Source organism: Parus major, chromosome 3 (assembly GCF_001522545.3).
Source record: "Parus major isolate Abel chromosome 3, Parus_major1.1, whole genome shotgun sequence".
In the NCBI taxonomy this organism is placed as follows: domain Eukaryota; kingdom Metazoa; phylum Chordata; class Aves; order Passeriformes; family Paridae; genus Parus; species Parus major.
The window spans coordinates 59,634,963-59,660,277 of NC_031770.1; the positions used below are offsets into that span (position 1 = coordinate 59,634,963).

The 25,315-nt window shown below is 37.7% G+C and overlaps 1 protein-coding gene across 1 annotated transcript in view; it reads right to left on the reverse strand.

Moving 5' to 3' along the window:
- LAMA2 (laminin subunit alpha 2) overlaps positions 1-25,315 on the reverse strand; it is a 336,031-nt gene that overhangs the window by 6,379 nt on the left and 304,337 nt on the right. Inside the window, exons 51-62 of the mRNA XM_033512805.1 lie at positions 24,290-24,434; positions 22,351-22,489; positions 20,568-20,579; positions 17,887-18,007; positions 15,433-15,651; positions 13,926-14,074; positions 10,935-11,111; positions 9,919-10,132; positions 7,834-7,893; positions 5,318-5,430; positions 3,665-3,854; positions 1,160-1,315 (exon numbers count right to left, since the gene is read on the reverse strand). Of these exons, the coding sequence (XP_033368696.1) occupies positions 1,160-1,315; positions 3,665-3,854; positions 5,318-5,430; positions 7,834-7,893; positions 9,919-10,132; positions 10,935-11,111; positions 13,926-14,074; positions 15,433-15,651; positions 17,887-18,007; positions 20,568-20,579; positions 22,351-22,489; positions 24,290-24,434 (1,695 nt within the window). The remainder of the gene's footprint in view (positions 1-1,159; positions 1,316-3,664; positions 3,855-5,317; positions 5,431-7,833; positions 7,894-9,918; positions 10,133-10,934; positions 11,112-13,925; positions 14,075-15,432; positions 15,652-17,886; positions 18,008-20,567; positions 20,580-22,350; positions 22,490-24,289; positions 24,435-25,315) is intronic.

Consider the following 25,315-nt stretch of genomic DNA (forward strand, 5'->3'; position numbering starts at 1 on the left):
GGACTTAAGCAGTCCATGTATTAATAGTATTAACAGTATATAAATGCAGTCATTTCTGTATTTATTTTGTCCACTCAAATAAGGGAACTCTTGCCTGTCCATGCACTTGTATTTTCCATTCCATAAACATCTCAGTATAATGCTATTTACTCATGCTCAGCTTCTTTGGGAGTCTACTTTGTTTCCTTACCAGATTTGTGTTTTGCCTGCTTTTTATGGACTCTGTGCATCTACCCAGGATGAGCCCAGACATAGCTCCTACTGACATTCCATTTTTGTGTGTCTGAATTGTGCTGCGCTAGGTGCCGAATTTGTTGTTTACTATAATTAAATTCACTCAGGTTCTGGCTTCTGCTTTAAAAGAACTGTCTTCACAGAGAGCAAAAGAAAGCATGGAAGAGGTTTTTCTCCCATCCTGATACTGATTTATCTTGGGAGGTTGGAAGGGCATCGCTTAGATGACTGGCAAGGAGTTGTGTAGATAGATGCAGTAAATGGTCTGGGTGATGGAATACAGTGCTCCTAGTTAAATCTACAAAATTTAGGACAAAATTATATTTATTTCTCTGGGCTCTCTGTCACCTTCCATGTTATCATGGAAGCTGGGCATTTGAACCAAAACAGTAATAAATTGATATATGCACATTTAATTTGGAAACAGAAAGAGGACAACAGAATTTTCATGGCCTTCCTTCAAAACACACTCTCTCCTCTTATAGTAATAGCAACACAAAACTGATTATTACAGTACTACTGGATACTTTGTCCTGGGTAATTTTGGCTTCTGCTGCTCCTTGTAGGAGATCCTTTCACTGTTTATTAGCATTTGCTGCTAGATTAATTACAGCCAAGAGAAAGGGCAAGTGGTACTCAGGAACTCATGCTGTGCAGTGATCCAAATGGATACAAGCGTGTGGAACTTTCTGCTTTTCCAAGACATTAAATAACTCTGCTATTTCAATGGTTTTTTTTTTCATTAACTGGATTCTGAGTCAGATCTTTCCACTAACAGAACATTGTTCACCTCCACTAATGTCCATTTTCTCCATATTCTTCAGAAGTCTGAAGGGAAAAGCAAGACAAAACAAAACCGGGAAGACATTTGCACCAATCAAAACATACTTAAGGCATGTAAGATAACTTAAACAAATTTACTTACTGGACCAATTCTCCTGGTTGTGTAGTTAATGGGCAATCCTCCCACGTACAGCATTCCTACAACATCCAGTATATCGGCCTTCTTGGGGCTCACAGTCCTGTTGGAAACTCCATCTACCATGAGGTTTCCTTCTTGCTTCATTCGACTTACTTTTATCTAGAAAGACACAAAAGTGTGATACGATTACAGATAGTTTTCTGACAACCAAGCATTTTCAGGTTGTAACTAGTCTTACAGTCCAAAATAGGTAAGAATATACAAGAAAGTGGTAGGAATGATTACAGAAATACCATGGCAGCAGCTGTGGATAACACTTATGGAACAAAGCTCCTGAGCAATGTTTTGTGCCAACATCTGTCTGTGTTTTATTTGCATCTGGGTCAGGAGGCATCATGATGATTATTTACTAGAATTACTGAAAAGACTTGAGATTCCTTTAAAATGCTTCATTGTTATGTTATAACAGGCACAGCATAGTATTATTTTCCTGGAATCAGACTGAATTTTAAGTACAGATAAGTACTTCAGAATAAATACTGAATTTCATGTCACTGGTTGCAAATCTTTATAGCAGCACATTTGCAGAAAATATTGAGTTTATGATTCCAGTAGCTTGGACATGCCTCAGATCATAGTTCATGCTAGAGTAAATATAATACCAACTACGTTCTGTTGGTATTGTGGTTTCTGCTCAGACAAATGGACTGCAAATTGCACAGAGGGAGTGCAGTTGCTGAAGACCTGAGGAAATTCTAGACCACTGTCTTTCTAAAAGCTTATATTGAAATCTCCACAACTCATTATAATAATGGCTCTGCATAAAAAGGAATAAATGGAAAATGCATCATGCACGTTAGCAGATTTCTAAACAGCATAGTAGTTGGCTCACCAGAATAGCAAAGAGAGACAAGCAGCATTTTTTTGGCTTTTCTTTAACACGCTGCTACTGCTCCAGTGTGGCAGCCTATCTGTCATGCAGTGGGAATGACTGAATACTGACAAGGATGATCTGAAGGTGAGCGCCTCAACCTGGTGTTTACAGGCAGCTGTAAATTTAAGATGGGTAACTACACCTTGGGCAGAGGGGAGATTAGGTGAGTGAGACAGGAACTAGGGACAGACATTCTTACAGAGGACCTAAACAGATAGCAGGATAGCAACAGCGAGTGGCTTCTGTAGTACTATTAGAAATGTTTTCAACCTAAATAATTCCAAATGGAGAAAAGGTTGTCACTAAAAGGATTGTTTTAAGGAGAATCCACTGCTTTATCAGAAACAAAGACTGTGGTCTTTTCCTAAAAGTGTTGCCTTCCCTCCTCCTCCTTCTCAAATTTTTTTTTTGCTTTTTGGGAACTGTGGCTTTGTCTCCATTCTCCACTACAGAAACAGGTTCTGGAAAAAGGGACTCTCTCTTGTCAAGTGTCAAGCTATAGGCCCAAAGAGCACAATCTTCCATTAAGAAATATATGTTCTACTTAGCTCTCTTAGAATAAAGAGAAAATGGCTAAAGAAGCAAAAGCATCTCTTTGAATGTACAGAGGGAGTAGCAGAATGGGACCTTGGTCTGCTGCCAGTGCTCCCAGGCATTATATGAAAGAGATAAATGATAACTACAGCTTCATTCTTTTCCCCTGTATGAAATACCTTGATGTAGAGCAGTTGCTATCATCAAAAAGTTCATGACTAAAAATCTCATGAAAATAAAATTCCTGGAGAACAGAGTAGAAATGAGGCCATTAAAGTGTAAGAGAAAATGCAACTAGATTTTCTTCTCATTTGAGGCTAAGATGTGGATGCTGAATTTCGAAATATCTGTACAAAATTCAATGTAACTTACAGCGTATAAATTCAACCCACAGTAACATGTATACTTTGCTTCTCTGTCTTTAATGGTGCCTTCCAGCACGTCACCTAATGAATATACTGTGTCTGTTGTCCTCTGCCCAGTAAGTAGGAAATTTCATGGTTGTGATATCATTCCTTCTCTTAGCATCCAAATGCCACAGGCATTGCATATAATGCTTCCTCTCATAAAGTCACTGCCAAATACATCCATGAATATCATATTTATTCCCTACTGAATTAATAATCCAGGGAAGGTTTACTTGCGTGTTATTTCTTTTTCTATTTTTTTATTTTTTTGTTCTCTGCACTCTGGCTTAACAATGACATTATTAATGTAGAAACAACTGGTCTTAATGATGTATTCCATCATCATGAGTTGATACTCACATGAGCCCTATTAAGCAGGAACATTTTCTTTAATTCCTTACTATATATGGCACATATGTTAAATATGTTCAGAAATACACGTTTCCTGAAGGATAAATTTCTATGTACCAGTGCATCTGACACAAATTTTGCTAGATTATTTTTCCCCCCCAGAAAATACTACTTGTAAATTTTGGTTTGTGTGGACTACATTTTGCAAATATCTCAAGGCAAAACAAAGTTCCTTCTTACCATTACAAAGAATGAATTAGAATTAGAGACTAACTATTTTACCTGGTGCCACTGGCCATCATTTATTTTGTTGGAAATCACTGTGCTGGTGTTTCCACTTCCTAGATCATAACTGAAGTAAGGCAGACCATTCTTTATTTGAACTGTAGCGAAATCAGCGTGGTTGATGCGGGCCATATAAAACAGCAAGCCAGAATCAGCTGTTGTTCGGACTTCAAATTCAATTGTAAGCCTAGAAATCAAACAGACAAGAAACAGTAAGAAAGGAAAAGATATTTGGAGTCAGACACTAGACAAATTCATCTGCTTTACCTTTTTGTGTTTTTTCTAAAAAAGTTTTGTACAGCTAGTGGCCAATTTTACTTGGCCATTAGAATTCAAAAAAATAATTTGGTTATATGCAAATTACATTTCACATGTATCTGATCCCTGACATGTGAGCATTCATTAGTTCCTTTGCTATGGAGGTACGAAACTACAATCTTGGCATAGAATTTCAAGATGTAATTCTCAGCTGCAGCTGTAGCAGCTAGAAAATCCCAGCACTTGTAAAATTCCAGCAGCGTTATCCATCATCCACACACATAATGCTCGCAAAGAGGAGAGAGCTGTAGTGACAGCTGGCAAATGTTGAGTTTCTAATGAGTTGTATTGCCTGAAGACAGGTTGCAAAACTTTTAAAGATGCAGACAGAAGAGTTTACAATGAGGATATAAAACACTTATTCTGTTCTCTCCCAAGAGAAAATGAGGCTGTGTCTGAGCAAACCTAATGCCCCTTTGGACAAAATGGTAATGTTGAGAACTTCCTCTTCAGCAAAGAAGCTGCAAAGAAATTATTTATATTTTCTAATGCTAAAGTTGTACTGGCAACACATCACTAACCTTGCTGAAGCTGAGCTGTAAAGTCAGTACCTGAAAGCAGCTGATAATGTAAATGAAAAATCATTGCATGAAAATGATCAGTCCAGGATCATTCCTAGTTTTCTAAAATTAGCATATGTGGTACAACATCTTTATAAGGATAAATTAGTGTGAGGCTAATGGATTTGGAAACTATAAGCAGCAAAATTGCTTAGTACTGTGATATGGCACATTTGTTAATGACCATGTGCATACAGAGCAAAAATAAACAACTAACAAGTTCTAGCTTCACAAATCCATTGAAAAAAAGATGCATTTTTATAAACAGTTCATGGAATTCCTTTGCATGTCTACAGCTATATGTATATAGAGTTATATTTTGGGGCAGTAATGTTATTCTTCCTGTTTACTGTGTAAGATTGATCTTAACTATTGGAGGAAAAGGGAAAGAAGTTCTGCTTATTACAAGAAATTGTCAAGTTACTGAACAGTTTTTATTTTCCTCTGAAAAAGCCATCTTTGCAGTCAGTTGCACAAATTGGTTCCATTACTCTGTTTGGTTTTTAGCAAATCAGTCTGGGATCTGCATGTGCCCAAACCTTTACAAACAAAGAGGTAAATTGTTTTTGTGAGAGCTATTTAGGTGGGCCTAATTGCCTACATTTCATGGTTTAATGCTTTTTTAGATTTGCTTAATGAAATTAATTATTCATGGCATGTGATCTTTTCAGATTATGTCCATAATTTTGGAAGATACCTTTGAGAGAATTAGGAGGGGCATTTTATTTTGACACTATTCCATCAAAACTCATTGCTGAAATAAACAACATACCTGTTTTTCACTTTGGTGTCATCAAATGCAACTGCAATGTGGCTGTTCCTTGAAAGACCAAACTGCTTGCCACCTTCTAAAATGGCTGGTTCTGTGTCAGCAGCACAGGAATCCTGCAAAATATACAGCAATCATACAAACTTCATGTTTTGTATCTGTCTCAGCTGTGCATATGCTGGGAGTCTCCCAGCTGCTCAGGACTGAGAGTATTGTACCTAGTCTAGAGAGTGGCCCTGCAATTTTCCAGCAGGCTGATGTCTCATCACACCAGCTAAAGTTATAAACCAGTATGACAGGAACTTGGTGTAAAAGCAGAGCTCATTAAACTGGCTGTAAAAGCAAATAAAAGTAATATAAGAACATTGATGCTTTCATGCTTTCACAGTGGACATTTACAAGAGTCTTAAGTGATTTCCAGGCAGTTCAGTGTACTCTAAGTTCACACAGAGCTGAGTTTTACACAGTAGGATGCCCTCTTACAGAAATGAAAAAAGATTTAAGTTTTAAAGGGATGCTTTGTTGTCAACTTGAAATCCAGTCACCTAAAAAATAATGAGTTAAAAGTAGTTTCAGATCTTGCAGCTGTCAATGAGTCCTTCATTTTACTTCTTTATATTGTTTTACAACTGTACTCTTTGCTTAATGTGCTGTTGTTCCCCCTCCCATCCCCCGGTGCTGTTGAAAGGCCCCCACAAACAATCAGGGAATCCGAATAACTGATGGATAGATGTAACAGCTGTTGAAATCCCCCAGCTGTAAAATGTAGAGACATTACCCAGGTTGTAAAGGAAGAAACCCCTCCCTGTAGTTCCACTTCAATTAATCTTGAAGTGGTGTGACAATGCAAGGTAAAATATCTTCTGTCCACTATAATTTTCTTGTTTTAATTTCCCCAGGTCTTTTAAACTCTGGTCCTAAAGCTCTTGTATAGGGGTGCCTGGGGCAACATGAGACCATGGTAATTACCAGCTTCTACTCATGTCTGGCTTTTGCCTCCCACTGAGAGTATTGTGAGGAAACCACTCGAAGGATCTAACTCAACAAAATATCAGACAATACCGCTGGGAAAGAAACAAACTTTGATAGCTGCAAGCTCTGTTTTTAAGCACTGTGGCTGCTATCATTTTGGATTGGTGACAGTCTCTTATTTGAGCCCTGACTCAGCAGGGACCTGCGAAGCACAAGGTGCAGTGCCTTGCTGACAGAGTTCTTTCTCTGAAACATTTTGAAAATGTCATGAGTGACTTAAGCCCTGAGATTTCAACTGCAAAGAGGAAATTTATTTCCCTCTCTCACTCAGTCTTTCAGTAATATTTTTTGCTTTCACACATCATAAAGATCTTCATAACAGTGTAGAACACCCCTAAAATAGAGTTTTGCGTAGTAAATGCTCTGGTTTGAATATGACAGAGTAGAACATCATGCATTATGACAAGAACAATTGATACACCCACATGCAATGGACGGAAAAAACAGAGAAAATTCTCCGGGACCGAGCAAGGTTATGAATGAACGATACCAGTCTTCCAGTGATCATCAAAAATAATAACAAAAAATAATATTCCCATAATGCAGGATAAAATTTTGAATTATTTTAAGCTTTTAAGGCTTATCTAGAAGTCTAACTAAATTAATGACAATACTATGCATATAATACCTTCAATTACATTTGAGCTTGATAAAATTTGAAGATAGGGAATAACAACTGGTACTGGAAAGTACCACACACCTTTTGCTGTCATGCTTTTCCATTTTACATGGTAAAAGAATATACTCTGACAGTAAATTTAATCCTAGGCTGGTATGTGTTAGTAAAGGGTCTGACCCTGACACAAGCTGCTCACCAGCATCAATAAACACTGCAGTTTTTCTTCATTCCAGGAGTGTGACTGTAAGAAAGGGCAAGGATTGTGGGAGAGTGCACCAATCTCACCAATTCCAAGGTCATTGGAATCATAGCATACACCGATTATTTACTAATAACTACTTATAATAGTAAGCATTCATTAGGCTGATGTGGAAAAGTCAGCAAAAGGAAAAAAAAAATCAGTAGGGCATGTTTAAAAAAAGTCCATATTTTATTCACAAGCCTGTGTCCACTTTTATTTTACCTAATGACAGACAGCATTACAGCTTTCACAACACTGTGCTCTAAGCATGGGTCACCAGCCTGTATTAAAGTGTCTCAGCTTTCCTTTTTTGAGTAATGTGTCCTGGCTGCTTAATAATCTCCCATATTACATGAGAGACTGAACTCCTCAGCTGCACTTTACTTCAGTCTTGTAAGATGTCAGGGACTTGACTGGTAGGTTAAGAAGTTCGGTGTGTATGGCAGTGGAAATGAAGAACGGAAAAGGCCACTGGTGGACTGTCACATATTCTCCATAACCTCATTTGCTGTATTAGTAATTACAAAGAAAGCAATTAGTAGAAAAAGCACTGAAGCAGTCCCCACAGTTCACTGGATACTGTTAATAGCACAATGCAGAAATGCATGGATCAAAAGTGGGAGGTACCGTCACGGAGCCAAAGGCAGAAGTAAGGCTGGCGCTCTTCGTTTCAGCGGCAAGCGAGCCCTGAGAAGCAGGGAATAACGTGAGGCAGAAGCAGCAGCTCCCCCGTGTTGGGTAATGCCAGAACATTCTGGCATTCACAGCAAGCAGCAGCAGACTGGTGGCTGGTGTATTTCCTGACTGTCCTGCTTATGGATCTTGCATTGTATTTAGTGGAGAGTAGGTTTTTTCCTCATTTGGGATTCAGCTGCCCTCCCCTTTTACATGCAGATGGATGCACGTAGATAAAAATGTACTAGAAGTACTTAAATAGAGCATATACTTTACTTAAGCCTCCTATGTGAAAATACCTTTTACTGTTGTATGAGCGCCACCTCATACAAGTGTTACCTCATTACCAGACTGTAGTTACTTTTTTTGCAACAGTCCCCTTAAAAATACTTTGAAGAACTCACTAATATGAATGTCACAGTAATCCAAAAGTTTGCCTTATTTAAAATAGCTTCAAGTCTTCAGCATACTAAAACAGTTTCATTATTTCCAAGAGAGAAGTGGAGTAATGGTGTTTTATTTAGATTTTATTTTGAATGCCTGTTTTAAGTTATCATTGCTCTAGATATGTGATATACAAAACTCACCTAGCTGGAGTGGGACTAGTTTCTGATATTAATGAGTAGATCTATTCCTCTCAATTTTGCTATTTTAAAAGTTAGTGTTTATACAATTAGGAATGTGCACCTGCTCTTTCATGCTTTTCTGTGGTTTGTTTCTTTGTTTTATTTTTAAGGCTTGATCGAGGGATACTGTGACTGCATTCCTTCACAACAGGGAGCATTAAAATGGATAATCCTTTTTACCTTGTTGCCTGGCTCCTTATCTTTCTATAGTAACCTTAGTGTACTGCAAATTTGCTTTGAAATCCAAAGAGAAAAGCTGCGTTGGAGCCCTGGTGCTACAATTACTCCACCTTGTGGGAACGAATCACAGCCGCTGCCCTGGAGCATGGAGAGGCCGGGTTTGTATCTGCGGGGCTCGGGGCACACTGATGACTGAGATGGAGCTTGTCCACCTTGAAACTAAGGCTCCCACTTCCATGCACATGATGTGGAGATCTCAGTAGCACCTGACAAACCCTTCTAGATGAAGCTGTGCCATATCTACCTGGCCAACAAAAGTTGCCACGTATCTCAAATAGAATTTCAGTTCTTAACTTCTCAAAACCATCTTAGTATTGAACTGTAAATTCCAACATGCAAAAAAAAAAAAAAGACTGGGGAATGTGCAGTCTTCTCACACCATTTTGAAACCTCACTCATACTAAACTATAGCCTGCATAAACCTAGTGGTTGCATTCAGGTCTAACAAAATACAAATAATTTTTCCCCTCAAAAACATCTTCCAGTATATGCATTATGCATTGTACTATTCAGATGTATAAACATTTTTTGTGAACAGTAAAATGTTGCATTAACTTATAAAACTACTCCACTTGTGAGACAAGGAGTTTCTTCCTTAAATTTTGTTGTATGAGACTGCTTGCCACTATCTAGCTGTTTATTTCTAGTAACAGTTGAGCTCAATTTAGCAGTGACTGGGGTTTCATTTTTCAATTCCCCAGACTAAAGTTATAAAATAGCAGTGGAGGAATTGCTATATCAAATAGGCCTCCTGGTTTATCTTTTTCTTCATCCTGTCACTGACATGACTGTTATCATGTGAATCAGAGAACAGCACAAGAAATATTGTAATTAAATGGATTTCCCATGGGAAAATTTCCTTTCCAGCCCAAAGAAAATATTACTTGGCTTACATCCTGAAGTGTAAGGGTTTACGGTTAAGCATGCAAGCCAAAGATATTCTAAAGCTATATCATTCTTTAAATTACTGACGTGATAATCCAAGCAAATTATATCAGCCAGTTTTCCATTATCCACAGGTTCTACTAACCTGCAACAAGGTGTTCCATTTACAGTATCACGCTGAATTGTTACTATTTTTGTGGCAAAATGCTTCACTATTCTTGATTTCAATTTTGCCTGGAAAAAAAAACTTTTCAAACTCTACCTGACTGAAGTGATTTATACTTACAAGTGCTGCTGATAGAGATGGTGTTGGAGGAGGAGAAGCAGGAGGGATTCTTGGCCCTTCTTTCTCCCCATTAGTGTCTGGTTCAGGATGGACCAGAACTGTTGCACGGGTTGGTTTATCTTCATCCTCAGGTGGCCTAACTTCTGGTTCTAGTGTGGGACATCGGCCAATATCTGCATTTTCAAAGGACACGGGCTGAGCAAAGTCCATGGGGCTGAGAACACACGAAAAGAGTGATGTCTGTTATTAGTTTTTCTGCCTTTTTACCACCATTAATTGAGAACAACTATATGCTGCAGTGTAATTTCACAGAACACAAAAGCCAGGACTGATCCCACCCTATACATGTACCTATAAGTACAGGTACAGAAGCAAGACGATTAAAGTAGAGCTTACAATGACATTGGCTTTTCTTCCTACTGGTCAGTGCAGAGACAGCTATCTGCTCTGGCAAACTTTACAGGCCTACGTAGTTTCAATAGTATTGCAGAGAAGTCATTTACTCTGATGTAGAGTGATAAAATACTAATTCAGGTACTTCAGATATGTGAAAAAAAACATTTAGATGGAAAATTTCTATAGAGGTTTTATTTTATTCACCATTGTCTTTCCTTTTTCTCAAATGTTCCTTCCAGATTACTGTACTTTCCAAAAAGTAAATTGATTCCCATGATGGTTCTCAGAATTTTGACTTCTCTTGGAAGTCACCTTTACTTAAAATAAAGTGTTATAGTACACCATAAATACCTATCGCTGACACACATCTTACTGCTGAATTTCTCTGATTTCATGGATAAACAGACAGTGTTGGCTTGTCTGTTATATAGCTCATTAACTGCATAGCCTGTGGAGCATATACTGTAGACAGAAAAAGGAATGGCATATAAAGAAAACAGATCATATTCTAGGATTTGCTGCTAGTGTGATTTATTGCAACAATGAACTTCCTCCTGGCAACCAAGGCAGTTTAACCAGAGTTCATTTAGTGGACATTTGTTGGCATCATTGAGACTTACGTGGCATTAATGACAAGATTCCATATACAGCCCTCAAATGGTGGTATGTTTCTGAGAGGTGCAATCTGAAACTGAGAAGAAGTACCCCCCACAAAGAGTTTCTTAACAGAGATGGGCTGGTCTGATGGCAACCTCTGAGTCTGGACTTTGTCTTCATCAACTTGAACACTGAACATCCTGTGGAAAAGATTTGAAAGCAAAGAAATATGTATTTTACACTGGTTGTTGCTTGTATTGAAATCACCCCTCTGCAAGCTCTGTTTACTCCTACACCAGCTGTAACAATGAGCAACTCAAATTACGGCAGCTCACATTAAATGCATATTAACCACTAGAGGGGTTTCAGCTGCTGCTGTGCTTCCTTGGTAGTTGTTTGACAAAACCAGGCAGACCTGTGCTGTGGAGGGGTGATAATGTCAGACTGTGGCTGCATAGGAAGAAGTGGTTTGTGGTGTGGCAATACCGACACAGCAAGGGCTGAGCTGGCTGTACTGTGATGGTAGATATAATCATCTAGAGCTCAGCAGGATGGGAACAGCAAGGGGTCACATTTTGTTTGGACTCCCTATTTCCTTATTATCTTCTTGCTGGGGCACAACCAGACTGCTCTGACTGCAGGATCAATGGTAGACATATGGTACTCTTTTTAAAGATCTCATAGCTTTTTCTGGGGGAGGTGGCAGAGCAGGAAAATTGCTGATTGCTCACCATGTACTGGTAGAGGTGCTATAATTCATTCCAATGGGTATTTCACACGGCGCAAGCAAAACACAAAGCAGTCCCATGGCTACTGTTAAGGCTGAAGAGAGGAAGGTAGGAGTCTCTGCAGCACCACTGGCTGACTAATTAGTTTCTGGCAAATAAATTCCCTTTTGTCAACCACAAACTTATATTAAACTCTGATATTCTTTCTTAACTATAATTACAATGCAAGCAAATGAATATTGAAAATGCTTATCGAAAATTTTCAAATACAAAATGCTTGGCTTTGTTATTTACACACATTCTAGACAGAACTGGACAGTGACTCAAGCACCTGAATTATGTAAGTGCTGTACTACGTGTAAATTGTCCAGTTTCCTCATAGTTTTGGATGAATTAATTTGGTTTTGAAAGCTGCAGAGTAAGAAATGTGACTAATTTTTCAAAGGGTTAGAGAAGGCAGTTATTAAAAGACTTATCTTTCAGGACAATCCCTATGATATCTCCCAGTCCCTTCAGCAGTGGAAACAGAAGGAGAGAGATTTCTCTGGAGGCAGTTCAGAGAAAAAGACTAATTTAGGTTCCATGAATTGTCCCAAAGAGGACATTTCCCTTCTCTGCCTTCAGAGGAAGCATAGGGATGTCAGATTGTCAATACTCAAGTTATCCTTTGTGCTGCTGCATCTTAGCCATGGCTAATCATGAAAACATTTTGGGTCTAAGCAGAAGCATGCAATGATATACATTAGTCTTCAACAATATAATTTTCATAATTATATTATAATCATAATATACCATATTATTCATATATCATAAATTACAATTATGGACAATTAACTCTCTGCAGAGTTCTTACAGGGTGTTCCTCACATTAAAAAAAATAAAGCTTGAGTTCATGATGAGCACAGGAAGGGTTAATTTATGTCTTTTCACATCCATTTCAGGTTACAGAAACTTCAGAGTTCAGGCAATTTGTTTTGTAACAAAGCTGCTTTGAAAACACAGAGGTCTCATCTGAACAAGCACCATCACTGGATGACATTGTACAGCAATTTTGCCTTGATGTACTCTCACATGTACCCTTATGAGGTCAAGCTACTGTAGTCCTTATAGCACTGCATAAAAGAATTTACTTTGTTGTTTAGAGCTTTTTATTATCATCTGCATATTTGTGTTCTGTCACAGGGGCATAAAATTTATCACAAAATTCAGTCATTCGTTTCCAAAATAACTTTTCCTTCCAAAGCCTTTACGGTTTGACTTTGACCTAGTCATCAAAGTAGAGGAGACTTATTGACTGGCAGCATTATTTATGAGAGATTTTTTAACAATACAATAGAAATTCAGTCAGAAAATTATACAGAAAGGAAAGCAAATTACAGAGGGAACAGAAGGGCACCTGGGGACTAGACAGGAATGGCTGGTCAAGAAGGCTGCAGTGTTGTTGGGGTAAGAGGGTGAAGTGGATAAGTGCCTTTTGTAACATGCTGGATGTCAGATCTTCTTTCTGATTTCTTTTAACAACACAGAACATTGTGCATAGTGCCCTAATCCAACAAATGTCAGTACAGATGTACACATTTGTATGTTCAAATGTCCATAATAAACCCTGTTTGGAACAAGGGCTATTCCAGGCTGCAAATATTATTGGCTGCCTTAGTCCTACACACCACAGTAGTGCTGTTTCTAATCCCTTTCTGAATGGTGAAGTGTAATAAGGAAGTTTTAAAATGTCTGGGAAAGGGCAAAGGAATTCAAGTGAAATTCAGTGTAAAAAAACATGGTCTGAGAAGGTCTGTGATGGCTTTTCCAATAAGAAAAGTGTGATTGTGTTTTCACTGTTTTACCTATTTAGCTGGGCACCACTGTGTCCAGCACATGGCATCTCAAAAAGGCTACAGGCTGCTGTGCTGCTGCAGTTTGCACCCTTGGGAAATGGTATTTTTCTATATGTCCTGAAAAGGAGATTTATTGCACCACAGCAGAACTTCTCACCCTCAGATTCTTTTGTAAAATATATTTGCAAAGAGGCTAAAGATGCCAGTTCAGGAAAACACAAGTCTCAGGAGAAACAACCTGGTAGCCTATGAAGGCAAGTAAACCCATCTCTTGAGAACAATAAGGACTATCAGAAACTTATTTCTTAGAAGTTTTGGACAATGATGGAATGAAACTAATTTTTTTTTGTCTCAGAAGAGGCATTTACATGGATTGCCAAAGCCATTAATACATTTGCTTTGCTGAATTAGCTGTGCTGTGTGTTCTGTAGCACTTGTAGGTATTTGTTACCCTCTAGCTCGTTCTATCCGGATGGAATGCGCTCTGCCATCGTGAAACTCGCCAGCCTCTGGTCTGATGGTGATTCTGTGGGGATCCCGGATCCCAGTGGAGATGTGCACTTCCAGCCGACCTCTGTTCAGGAACACAGCATAGTAGGCCTGCAAGGTGTATATGTTGGAGTGAAAAGATAAGTTACATTTGGAAAGAAATTTTTTACCTTAGTTTTACATTTAGTGTGTAGGTTTTGCTGTCTTACACTGGCTATTAATGTGCTCACCACAGACAAGACACCACTGTTTCAGCGCTGCTGCTGCTGCTACACTCAGACTCCAGCATTTTTATAATGAGGAAGGGGTAAATCGAGGTCATGCTGGAAAACATCAACAGAAGATTTAACTCTCTATCTGTTTTAAGGGATGGATGGAGACTTCTAACCTCCAGTTCTTCTGATTTTTGTTGTTACAAGACCGGCTCTTAAACTCATCAAGCCCTGAAGTGCACTGATCTCAGCTTGAGTTTAGTGTTTGGAGGGCTGCCAAATCATGCCAATAGTTACTCCAGCACCAGTATCATAATTTCTGGATCTAAAGTCCAGTTACTATAGCAGTAAGTGCCCATGTTCACTTCTGTGACCCAAAGACCTGGGACAGGTAGGAGCCCGTACCCTGAAGTTAATGTCATCCAGGTGAGCCATTACAATGTGCTGTCCCAGGAGTGTGTTACTCCAGGTCACCAAGAGCTCTCTTCCAAAACAGGCAGAAAGGAGATTAATGAAATATCACTTCCCAGAAGTCCTGAACAAAGAGTGCATCAACACATTCTGTTTATTGCTGTTGTAGTGTGTCTGTCTGTCAGGATTTTAATCAAGATTTAATAAAGACTTGAATAATTTGTAACAATTTCTAGTAATCACATTTTTGCCAGTCACTCAGACACTGTGGACTAATACAGCAAATTTGTATTTTAGGAAAGAGAAGGAGAAGCCAGAGTACTCCAAGTCTTAAATTCCACATCAGTGATGCCAAACAAGGGGTATATCTTCACTGTGTTCACCAGCTTTTTTTTTTCTTTTTCTATTTGGTCTCAGGGAAACTATCCTCATTTCTCAGGAAATAATCCTCATTTATGTCTCTCTGAACAGGATTGAGAGTTTCCAAGCATTAATAGTAAATAAGTAGTCCCCAAAATGAATGAAGAACAGTATTTTTTAATATTTGGGTTTCATTAAAAAACCCAACATGGAATATAGTAGAAAACCAAATCTGCTGCTTAGCAACAAGCAGTGGATACATGACTGTAAATCTGTAAAAGAAACAATTTATCTAGGACCAAAAAAAAAAGTAAAATTCAGCTTCTATTAGATTTTTCATCAGATAAAGGATAACACTAGAAATAATTTTTTCCAAATAACTGAATTTTACCTTGAGCATAAACACCTGACAGTGTTTTGAAACAAACTGTGGCAGTTCAGCAGAATTATGGGGGTTTTTTAAATCCTTTGCCAGTTTCCTCTCACCTGTCCTGTCTGCCTGCGCTTTCTCCTCAGAGGAGCAGCTTTCCTTGCAGAGTGCCTGCGCTTTCTCCTGGGGAGGACAATTGTGCCACTTGTGCCAAACAAGATGATCCCAGACTCATTCCTGGTGCTGAAGGAGAGATTGATTTCTGTGCCCACGTCAAAGGAGACTGGCTGCAGTTCCACAAAACCTGGCTTGGAGAAGCTGACTGTATGAATGTTCTGTAGGAAGGAGAGGACAGGGAAGTACATTAGTAAAAGTAAAAGCAAGATTATGAATGCACAGGAAGATTTCTGAACTAAAATAATAAACTATGTAAATATAACTAGTGTGAAATGATGGAAAGAATAATAATAATAAACACTTAGCAATCTACTCAAAGTGTTCTGCAAACACTGTTTGCATCTGTTTACATCTGGCATCATTACTGTATTTGTGGAATCCTATCTTACAGGAAGGCAAAGTTCCAGTTTTATGTCAATATATCCTCTTGGATTAAAAATAATTGTTCAAGGTTATTTTTATTTTATATATGTGCTTTTCATTGAGTTAATACAGTTGGACTTTGCTTTTGAATCTATACAATAGGTAATAAAACCCAATATGAACATAAACTAGATTCCATTATTTGTCAGATGTGCTGAGAAAATACTTTTCATTAATTTTCATGACTTCACTAAGCACCACTGCTTTCTTGGTTACTCAGTCATAAACAAAGTACTTGGTGCATGTGGCCCAGCTCTTCAGACATTGATAGGCATTAACAAAATTTAAAGAGTAGAATATATCATCAAATAATAAATCAGTGAATACTCCCAAAGATTTTCTGTCTTCGCTGCCAATTCATGTATTCTTCCAGATGTGGAAGACCAATCTATAGAAACAGTGATTTTCTGAAGTAGTTCACCATTTATTCAGTACAGTAGAACTGTTTTCAGTTCTAAAGATATAAAATTATACCAGATAAAATCATTGCTGCTGGTGCTCACCTTTCTCTGAAATCTGAGGACATTTAAATGGTTTCACACATATCCAGTCTTTATCCTTTACTTTTGCTTCACTTCTTTTTAATTTTCTTATGTCTTGTTTTGTACAATTAGAATATTTTATTTATTTCCCCAACAAAAGGGTTAATCCAATTAGATTTCATACTCTGAAACCTCAAGTGTTACAAAATAATGTGAAAGGCAAAGTACTTTCTAAGATTCGTAGCAACAGAAGAAAATAAACACAACTATCCTTCTTTCCTATTCCAGAAAGAATATACTATAAATCAAAACAAATAAGAACCTCTCTATCCAATTTTTGCTGAAGCAAAATCTGTAAGATTTAAAAGCATTTGAACAATCTACTTGTTTACAATTTAGCTTTACCACAAACTTGAAAATATGGATCTCATAACAAATCTGGTCTAATATCCTGTCTGAGAGTCCTACTGCTGTGTACTTTTTTGCTCTGATGAAGGCCAAACGTACAATGGATAAACACAGCAAAATAGGGCCCTTGCCTTCATTTTGGCCCAGCCAAGTTCCAGTTGCTGTTCAAAGTAAAGATTTAATGTTTTGTAGGAAAAAAAATAAATATTTGGAGAGCACTGGATTAACAACAACTCATTTGTACTTACTATAATGGTATCTGATATGGAATATCAGATATATGGTATATATGGTATCTGATGGATATCTTCCACCTGCTAGCAAAACTGTCTTAAATACTAGAGATTTCCAGGGAAGAAATACAAACTATTAACCAGGACACAAATGGCAGTGAAAGTATTTTTTGTATAAAAATATTTTTTTCCATTTTCCATGGAAAATTACTAAATTCTCTCCCAAATTTCAGATCAGATTCCATGAAATCTATATGCACTGAAAGGCTGTTAATTGAAAGCAGCGACAACTGAAAATAGATGCATTTAAAGTTAAAATTACAACACCAGTTTTGCACATTCTTAGTGATCAGTAAGAAATGTGCCTTCCAGCTCAGCGTAGCTCATGACAGTAAGTATTCATACATGAGGTTCTATGTAGTGAATTACTTTATAATAACAATTTTTTTTAAAGAATTAAATCCTTGGATTTTTGTGCATGAGGGTTTTGTTGTTTTTGCAGTGTTTTCAGTGCCTTTCCTCATTAATGCAAATAATTAGCATTTCAGTCAGCTGAAACAAAGGTACATCACTGCTAAGCAGTTCAGAAAATCCTACTTTTTAGTGATAGGAATATCACAACTGGCCAGAGATACTCTCTAAGAAGTCAGGACTTGAGAAAATTATCTCCTTGCTGATCAGACTTACTCATCTTTCTTTCTCTTAAACATAACTGTTTGGATTTTAAGGTTAGATTCCTACCTAAGGAAGGAATATACCATATACAATTAATTTACTATGCCATAAAATCAGAATCCAGAAAACATTTATAAACATTAAGGCCAAAATAAATGGAAATCAGACTAACCTCTAGTGTGCATCCTTTGGTTAGACCAACAAAGTCAGGACTGCTCAATATATTATAAGGTGTCCTTGAAATTTCAATGTCTTTGAGGCAACCTGTGTATTTCTCTAAGTTCACTTCAGGCCTAAAAAACATTTAGAAGTACAATTTTCAAAAATAGAGTTTAGGGAGAACAGTCAGCCAGACACACATACATACACTTTCAGATGCACAGATGCTTGATTTTTATTTTTATTTTAACTACACACATACATTTGAATACACTTCTACACTCTATCAGCACACATTGCACTCTGCCTTGCACCGCTCAAAGGTGTAACGAGGTTCATCTCATCTCCAATTGACAACAGTCCCCTTCTTAATTTGTTCTTTCTTTTCTTTAAGGGTTTTTGGTTGGTTGTTTTGGTTTTTGTGTTTTTCCTTTGGTAAAGGAGAGCACCTTTGATGTTAAAACACAGTGAGGTATGAATAAGGAAGGTGCTGTTTCTTAGGCAAAGCAGAAAGATGCAAACTAGGAAATCATGACAGTAAGGACAGACCTTAACTGGAAGAATTTTTTTTTTCTTTTTTTACATGCTAGAGCCAATAAAGAAGAACTTTAGCAGCATACAAATATTTGAGTAAAGTTTTTGCCAACATGCTTCAGGAATTCAATCAGGTGGATTTTTTTATATATTTTTCATATTTTCATATCTATTTTTTATATATTTATTTTATATATTTTTTCAATCAGGTGACTTTTATTTTATATCTCCAGTAACTTTCTTATGAAAACTGCTGCATATTTTCTTAAGACGCAGCAATACATCTGACTTTTTCAGGCAGTTAAACAAAACAAAACACTTGGGTTTATTACAGAATGTAACTATCCATCCTTGACAGGAAAATATTGTAATGGAATTCAAGGTCCATGTTTGACTCATCAGCTGGCTGATGAGAGGAAATGAGAAACCCCTTGAAAGTAACACCAAAACAAAAATATTTGATTGCAAAAGTACAATTTTCCAGGCCCAGGTACACCAGAGTGAGGCCAAAACTGCTGGTAACATCTGAAACAGGCTTGCCAGAGGCAAAGCATTATAAAGTCACTTCAAGAAAAAAAAAAAGGTGCCACTGATACCATGGAGAGTAAATCCAAAAAAAAAAACAAAAACCAACAAACTACTATTTAATTTACTAAAAAATATTACCCTTGAGTGCTTACTAGAATATCTGAATAGTATGAACAGCTCAAAGAGAGAAAAATTAATTTGGGAAATAAATAAGGAGTTAAAACTGGGGTGGGGAAGGAGGGAAGCAATTGTAGTTCCCTGGAAGGAAAAAGAAAATGTAAAGAATATTAATTACAAAATAAAACTGTTTTGTGCAGATACTAATCAGCTGCATGTTTTGGCACTGAAAGCCATTCTTTGCATTGTAGCCAACTGAGCAAGCGTAATGTATTCTCTGGCAAATTAGTACTCTGCATAAGTTAAAGCAAGCATCTGGTTTACTAAAATGATCCATATGCTGCTTTATTTGCAGTCAAGTAGCTAAGTTCACCTTTCATTTTTCTGGTTTTTTTTCCTAGCTCTTCCCCAGTTCCTTTATGGATTTATCTTCCCAATAGAAGAACAGTTTTGCTGTTAGCATTGCCACTGGTGCCATCCAGAAACCATTCCTGCTACTACCCTTTCCTGCCTTGTCCATTGACAGACTGTTCTCATCCTGTCCTGCTACAAACAGTTGCTGTTATAATTCCCAACCCATATCAAAGGATCACAGAATGGGCAAGGTTGGAAGGGAGCACCGTGGGTTGTCTGGCTCTTTGCAAACACTGAACACTTGCTTGATGTTTTCTTTAAGACCGCTTTTTTCCTTTTCACAATACAGCAAACAAAGTCCAAGATCACAAAGATCTTGCATAACTCTTGGTTTGTTTTTGGGTTTTTTGTTAGTTCTTTTTTGCCAAGATAGGCCAGCTTTGAGGGAAAAAACCCAAGCAATTTCTGGAGCCTGGAAGAAAATAATCTTTCTGAGGTTCAGGGCAGGAGTGTGGGGGTGAAGTTGTGTTTTTCCAATTCAGGCCAGGAATTAGGCTGCAAAGCACAGTGAAAATCAGCTCATATCTGAGTATACCGAAGCAAAAGCAATGGATACAAATAGTCGCAAACTGAAAACGCTGTCAGAAACAGGCGACCTCCCCTCTCTCCCCCTCATACTTCTGAACTCATACTACATGAACATGAGAAGCAGCAAATTTCACAAAAAATCTCCACCTCGCTTTCATGCTTTCCTCAGTACCTACTTCACTGCCCCTGAGCTCGGCACTCCCCACCTCACACGGGACCACACTGCTCCTACAGCCCGGCGGTCGGAGCCAAGGTCAGGAACGCAGCTGGCTGCAGCCCCGCTTCCGAGGCACTGCGCTGTCACAAGCAACACACAGCTGAAGGAAGCAGCTGAGCGAGGAAAATAAAAGTTGCTTGTGTAGGTGTGTGCAGAGCGTGGAAAGTGATGGTGGTGAGCACTTGGGAGCAGCTTTGCTGGCTGTGGCAGGAGCAGCTCGCTGAACTAAGAGCCTTAGTGTAGCAGCTGCTCTAATCTAAACCTTGCCCATGCTGCTGCTGCAGTGCCACCCGTGCCTTCAAGCTGCACTTTAACTAGACACATGCAAGTCATGCAAATAATCTGATTGTTTTTACCTTGCTTTCATACTGGGGTGAGAAAGAAAGACAAAAAAAGAAAACAACAACGTGGCATTAATTGTAGCAAACAGTACTTCTTGTATTGTTCCGTGATACTTATTAGCAAGGTTCAGACATACCACAGTGAAGCAGGTGTACATCATTTACAAACAATATATAATAAAAGGTGAGAGTCTATGTATGCTATAAAAATTAGCAGTTATAACATTAACTGTTGTATGTATATATATTAATATATTTAATAAATATATTATATCTATCTTTCTATCATAACTATTATAACTATTATAACAATCGCAAACAGCTACCTTAAAATGTAACACATCAGAGGGTTTTTATAACATGATACTATACTTGGTCATGAGCAAAAGCAAACCATGTAAAAGAATTTGGCAGAACTGACATGATGTGGTAATTACAAAGTCATGGATATCTCAGTGCCTATTGTTTGCAGTAGCTCAGCTTTGCCCTAATCCCCCTTTCACTACTTCTGATTTTAATTTACCATAACATTAATCTTGCTTCAGGCACTGATGAGTCATAGCTGTAGGCAGAATGGTTACCACAGGTCAAAGTAGCTGTGGTACACTGATTTTCTGGGCAGCCACAAAGGAAGTGGAAGATAATTGCTCTAGACGTTTTGTTATGCACTGGTGTGATTTCACAATTACATAACATAGTGTTATATTTCATGAGTAAAATGGATCTTGGATCTTTTTATTGCTGGGTGATTTGACATCAGAGGTCAATGATTATCCTAATAAATTAACAAATATGTCCATTCTTTTAGTGGCAGAAGAGTCTGTGGATTAAACACAACAGTTCCTTGTGCACAAGACCACTTCAAGGCTCTCATTATACCACGTAGTTAAAGCTGACATAGATTAATGGGGCTGTTTCTGTGTTGCTCATCTGTTCATTGTAGCACAGAATTCTCTTGTTCTTGCCACTGCAAAACTGCTGAATATTCATTTAAACTTTAAGTAAGTTTTTTGGTCTATTTAAAGCCATGAAGGAAAGTCACTAAATTCAAGTATCTGTTATTCCATTGCCTTAGTTTATTTATGCTGAAGTTGACATTTATTACTATTACTATGCAATATTTAACAAATAGTTACTGGGAATTTTATTCGTGTACAAAATTCAGGATCAGACTTCTGAATAGAAAATATTCCATTCTGCTCACATGAAATACATGAAGAGTATCATATCATATACTTTAAGTCCTGAATACAGGAGGAATTTTATCTTAGGAGACCAGGAACTAAAATCTACAAATAATTAAAAAATATATCTAAGCAAAGTATTTTAATACATATTTAAAATATACTGTCACTGATTATGCAAAAACATGGATATCCATTAAGCAGTAATCCCATGCAGAGCAGTCTGCAGGTCAATTTTTCTACTCAGGCACAAAGAAAACACTTGCCCTTACTTTTGTGAAGGTATTGAGCCAATTCTCTGAATCTGCAGTCACAAATTCTATGCATCAAATAAATGAATGCTTAAAAAGTCAGCTACATCATGGTTCTTGCACAGAATCAGAAAGATGTACTGCACTGCAAGTGTAATTTCCATTGTATCTGTATAAGGTGAGCTGTGTGAAATACAGAACATATGTAAATAAAACACTGTTCTGCTGAGGCTGTACAGGGAACATTGGGAATTCACCATTCACTTGCTGCAAATGAACTTGAGAAATAAATGCAGAGAATAAGATTACATTGTATTTACATCCCCTTATCAAGACTAAAGAAATTGGTTTGAGCTACATTACCTTAGATTTCTCAGGGTTGGCAATCCCCCAAAATATATTTTCTCATGCCCTTTTAAGTTGAGTCCAAAGTGGCTGCCTGTAGAAGTTGTTGCTATGATTTCTTCTTCATTGGTGTCTATGTCTACAATTGATATGTTGGCTAAAAGACATTTGAGATTAGTTACAAAATAGCCACCATGAACAATGATGTCTTAATGTAAGAAACCAACAGAAAAATATTTGGAGGGTTAACAGGTGAGGGAAGAGGCAAGGAGGGCTGTATTTTGCAATTATGATACTGGATTTCCACATTATCAATTATGGGCAGGGGAAGAAAGCTGCACTTTCCTCTGTTTCCATAACAACCTGAAAAGTTATAGCAATTCTGTACACTTTATTTTTATATATTCTCTAAACCTGTTTCCATTTGGTGCCTTCTTTGTGTCACTGTAATTTGGAGCTAACACTTCAGGACATAGTCATGACAAGAGATCATTTTGCATTTAATTTGTGATCTCAGTTCAAAGATTGCCTCTTGAACATGATTTTTTAGTGTAAAAGTTTGTTAAGCACCGTCATTATGTGCCTTAGAGACTGGTGATCAGTCACTCTAAACCACTTTCAAACCCAAAGCAGTCAGTTGTTCTCACGTCCAATCTCAGTATGGATTAAGTGATGTGCTACATACAACCATCCTGATTGGGTGCTTGTTCCATGTATATTTTTAATGTATGGATTAATAAAGAATATAAAGTTCAATAAAAGAAATAAGACTCAGTGAAAAATGCTGAGCAGGCCCGATGATATATAGGGATGAAAAGAAAGGATTTTCTTCCTTCCTTCCTTCCTTTGAGAATTGAATAGACAGACTTTCTGCTACACCTTACCAAAACCAGATTAATTTTCCTTTAATTTCTATACCTGCATCTTCTTTATAAACACAGTGTTTGAATGCTATTGATAAATTACAATTACATGACATTGTACTTTATATTAATACCTCTTGGGTTAAGTATGAACTATAACTGCCTAGCAATAAGACATTCCTCCTCTAAAGGTGCAGAAAATTTGCAAGTGAGATCACTAAATTATTTTGTCTACTGTCCCAAGTCTACTTCATCCAAATGACAAGGAAGAAGGACTGTGTGTGAGGTGTTGAGGCCAGGTAGAGCGCTGGCACTGCAGAGGGAAGAGGAATGTTTAGGGGCTTGTGGTGATCCTGAAGATTCAGAATGCAGTAAAAATTCAAACTGCAAAAGCACAGGGTATGTCACAGTTGCCATAAATAAAATGAATGTGGCTCAGCTTAAGATTCTATCAGCCCTATAACCAGACTACAAAACAAAAAAAGGGTTTTGCCAGTATGATAACCAGTAGTCTTTGTGTTCTTATCAAATTCCACCACTTCACATTGTGTGCCAGTGACTTGTTAAAGAATTAGTAGAACTTCTAGAGATGTTCCCAGTTGTTTCCATGCGGATTCAGTTCATGGCACAATGCACATCATTAGGGAAGATAAAGTAGTGGTGTTTGTCTAGTTAAATACTGTACTATCAGTACTAAAGTCACTGCTTTTTTAAAGCACTTCGGCATATACTGAGCATGAGAGGACTGTACAGCATAAAAGCCTTTGCTGTCCTAACAAAAAATCACACATGTGTTTCATGATTTGGAACATCAGGGAACTGATGAAAAGAATTTTTTTCCCCAGTCAGAATTTTAGAATGCAATTTATGACTGTGTAAAATGACTGTGCCTGACAAATAGGCTACCTGTTCATAAAGTGCTGTTTGACAGTGCAATCAATCACATGCAACTCAACACATCTATAATCTAAGCAAAAGAAGTTGCTAAATCACCAGAACTTATAATTCCCACAGCATTTTCCCTGTGATTAGATGGGTAGGTGTACTGCACAGATAACTGGAAAAGTCATGGTGCTGACACCACAGGAACTTACCTTGCTTTTGAATTCTTGACAGGGTGAAAGATTTCCATTTGCCATCATTATGATTTTGGTTGCTGATAACTGAAGCTGTACCTGAACCCAGATCGTAGCTGACTTTTATACGCCCACCACTGAGTTCTACACTCATGAAGTCCTTCTGTTAATGAAAAGGGTGAGATACACCATTATGATTCTTGTCCATTTTGGTAAGAGGCATAAGACATTAAATTAACACTTTTTAATCCTAGGTGACTAAAGACAACGCTTTTCAAGCTTTAAAAATGCCACAACTTATACATTTACTACCCAGGACTCTCACCTACAGAAGTCTGATGCCAAGCTCTTTTTTCTCCTTACATTCTCTTTTGGATTGCTAATTTAGTTGGAATTTTGCTGGCATCACAGTTGGAGTTTTGATGGGATAGCTGTACTTTTATTTTAGACTGAAGATACAAATGGACATTACAATTACCTGAAACTAATACTCAGCTTTGAGAGTGTGTTTGTACTATAATTAGTGTACTTATTGCATACCTCAGCTAGATTTAAACTTGCAAGATAGAAAACAGAAATAGTGAAGATGGAAAACTGGGCATGTTTTATCATATTTTTAGAGAATTATCTACAGAAGCAGCATAGCAACAGAGAGATGGAGACAAAGAGAGCTATGAACACTCTTATTTTCATCAACCACTGACACCAGTATCCAAGCAGCAACTGGAGATGGCTGACTGGAGCAACAGCATATGCTGCACTATCTCCAGAAAATGAGCTGGCACGATACAAAGAGCAAAACAAATAGCCAGAGAATCAGACAGCATGAAAGCCATTAGGCAAGTAATGGTGGAACTGTGACCCAGGACATAAATGTACCAGAGAAATTTTTGTTATCATTTTGCTCAAGGCCAGTTCCACCTTTTTGCAGAGTAAACCTGAATAAACTCAGTATTCTAGATGCTTAGGCATGTTTATCCGTGCATCATTAGAAAGAGCATCCTCCAAGTTTTTATGTGGTGGGACAGTATCATATGAGACAAA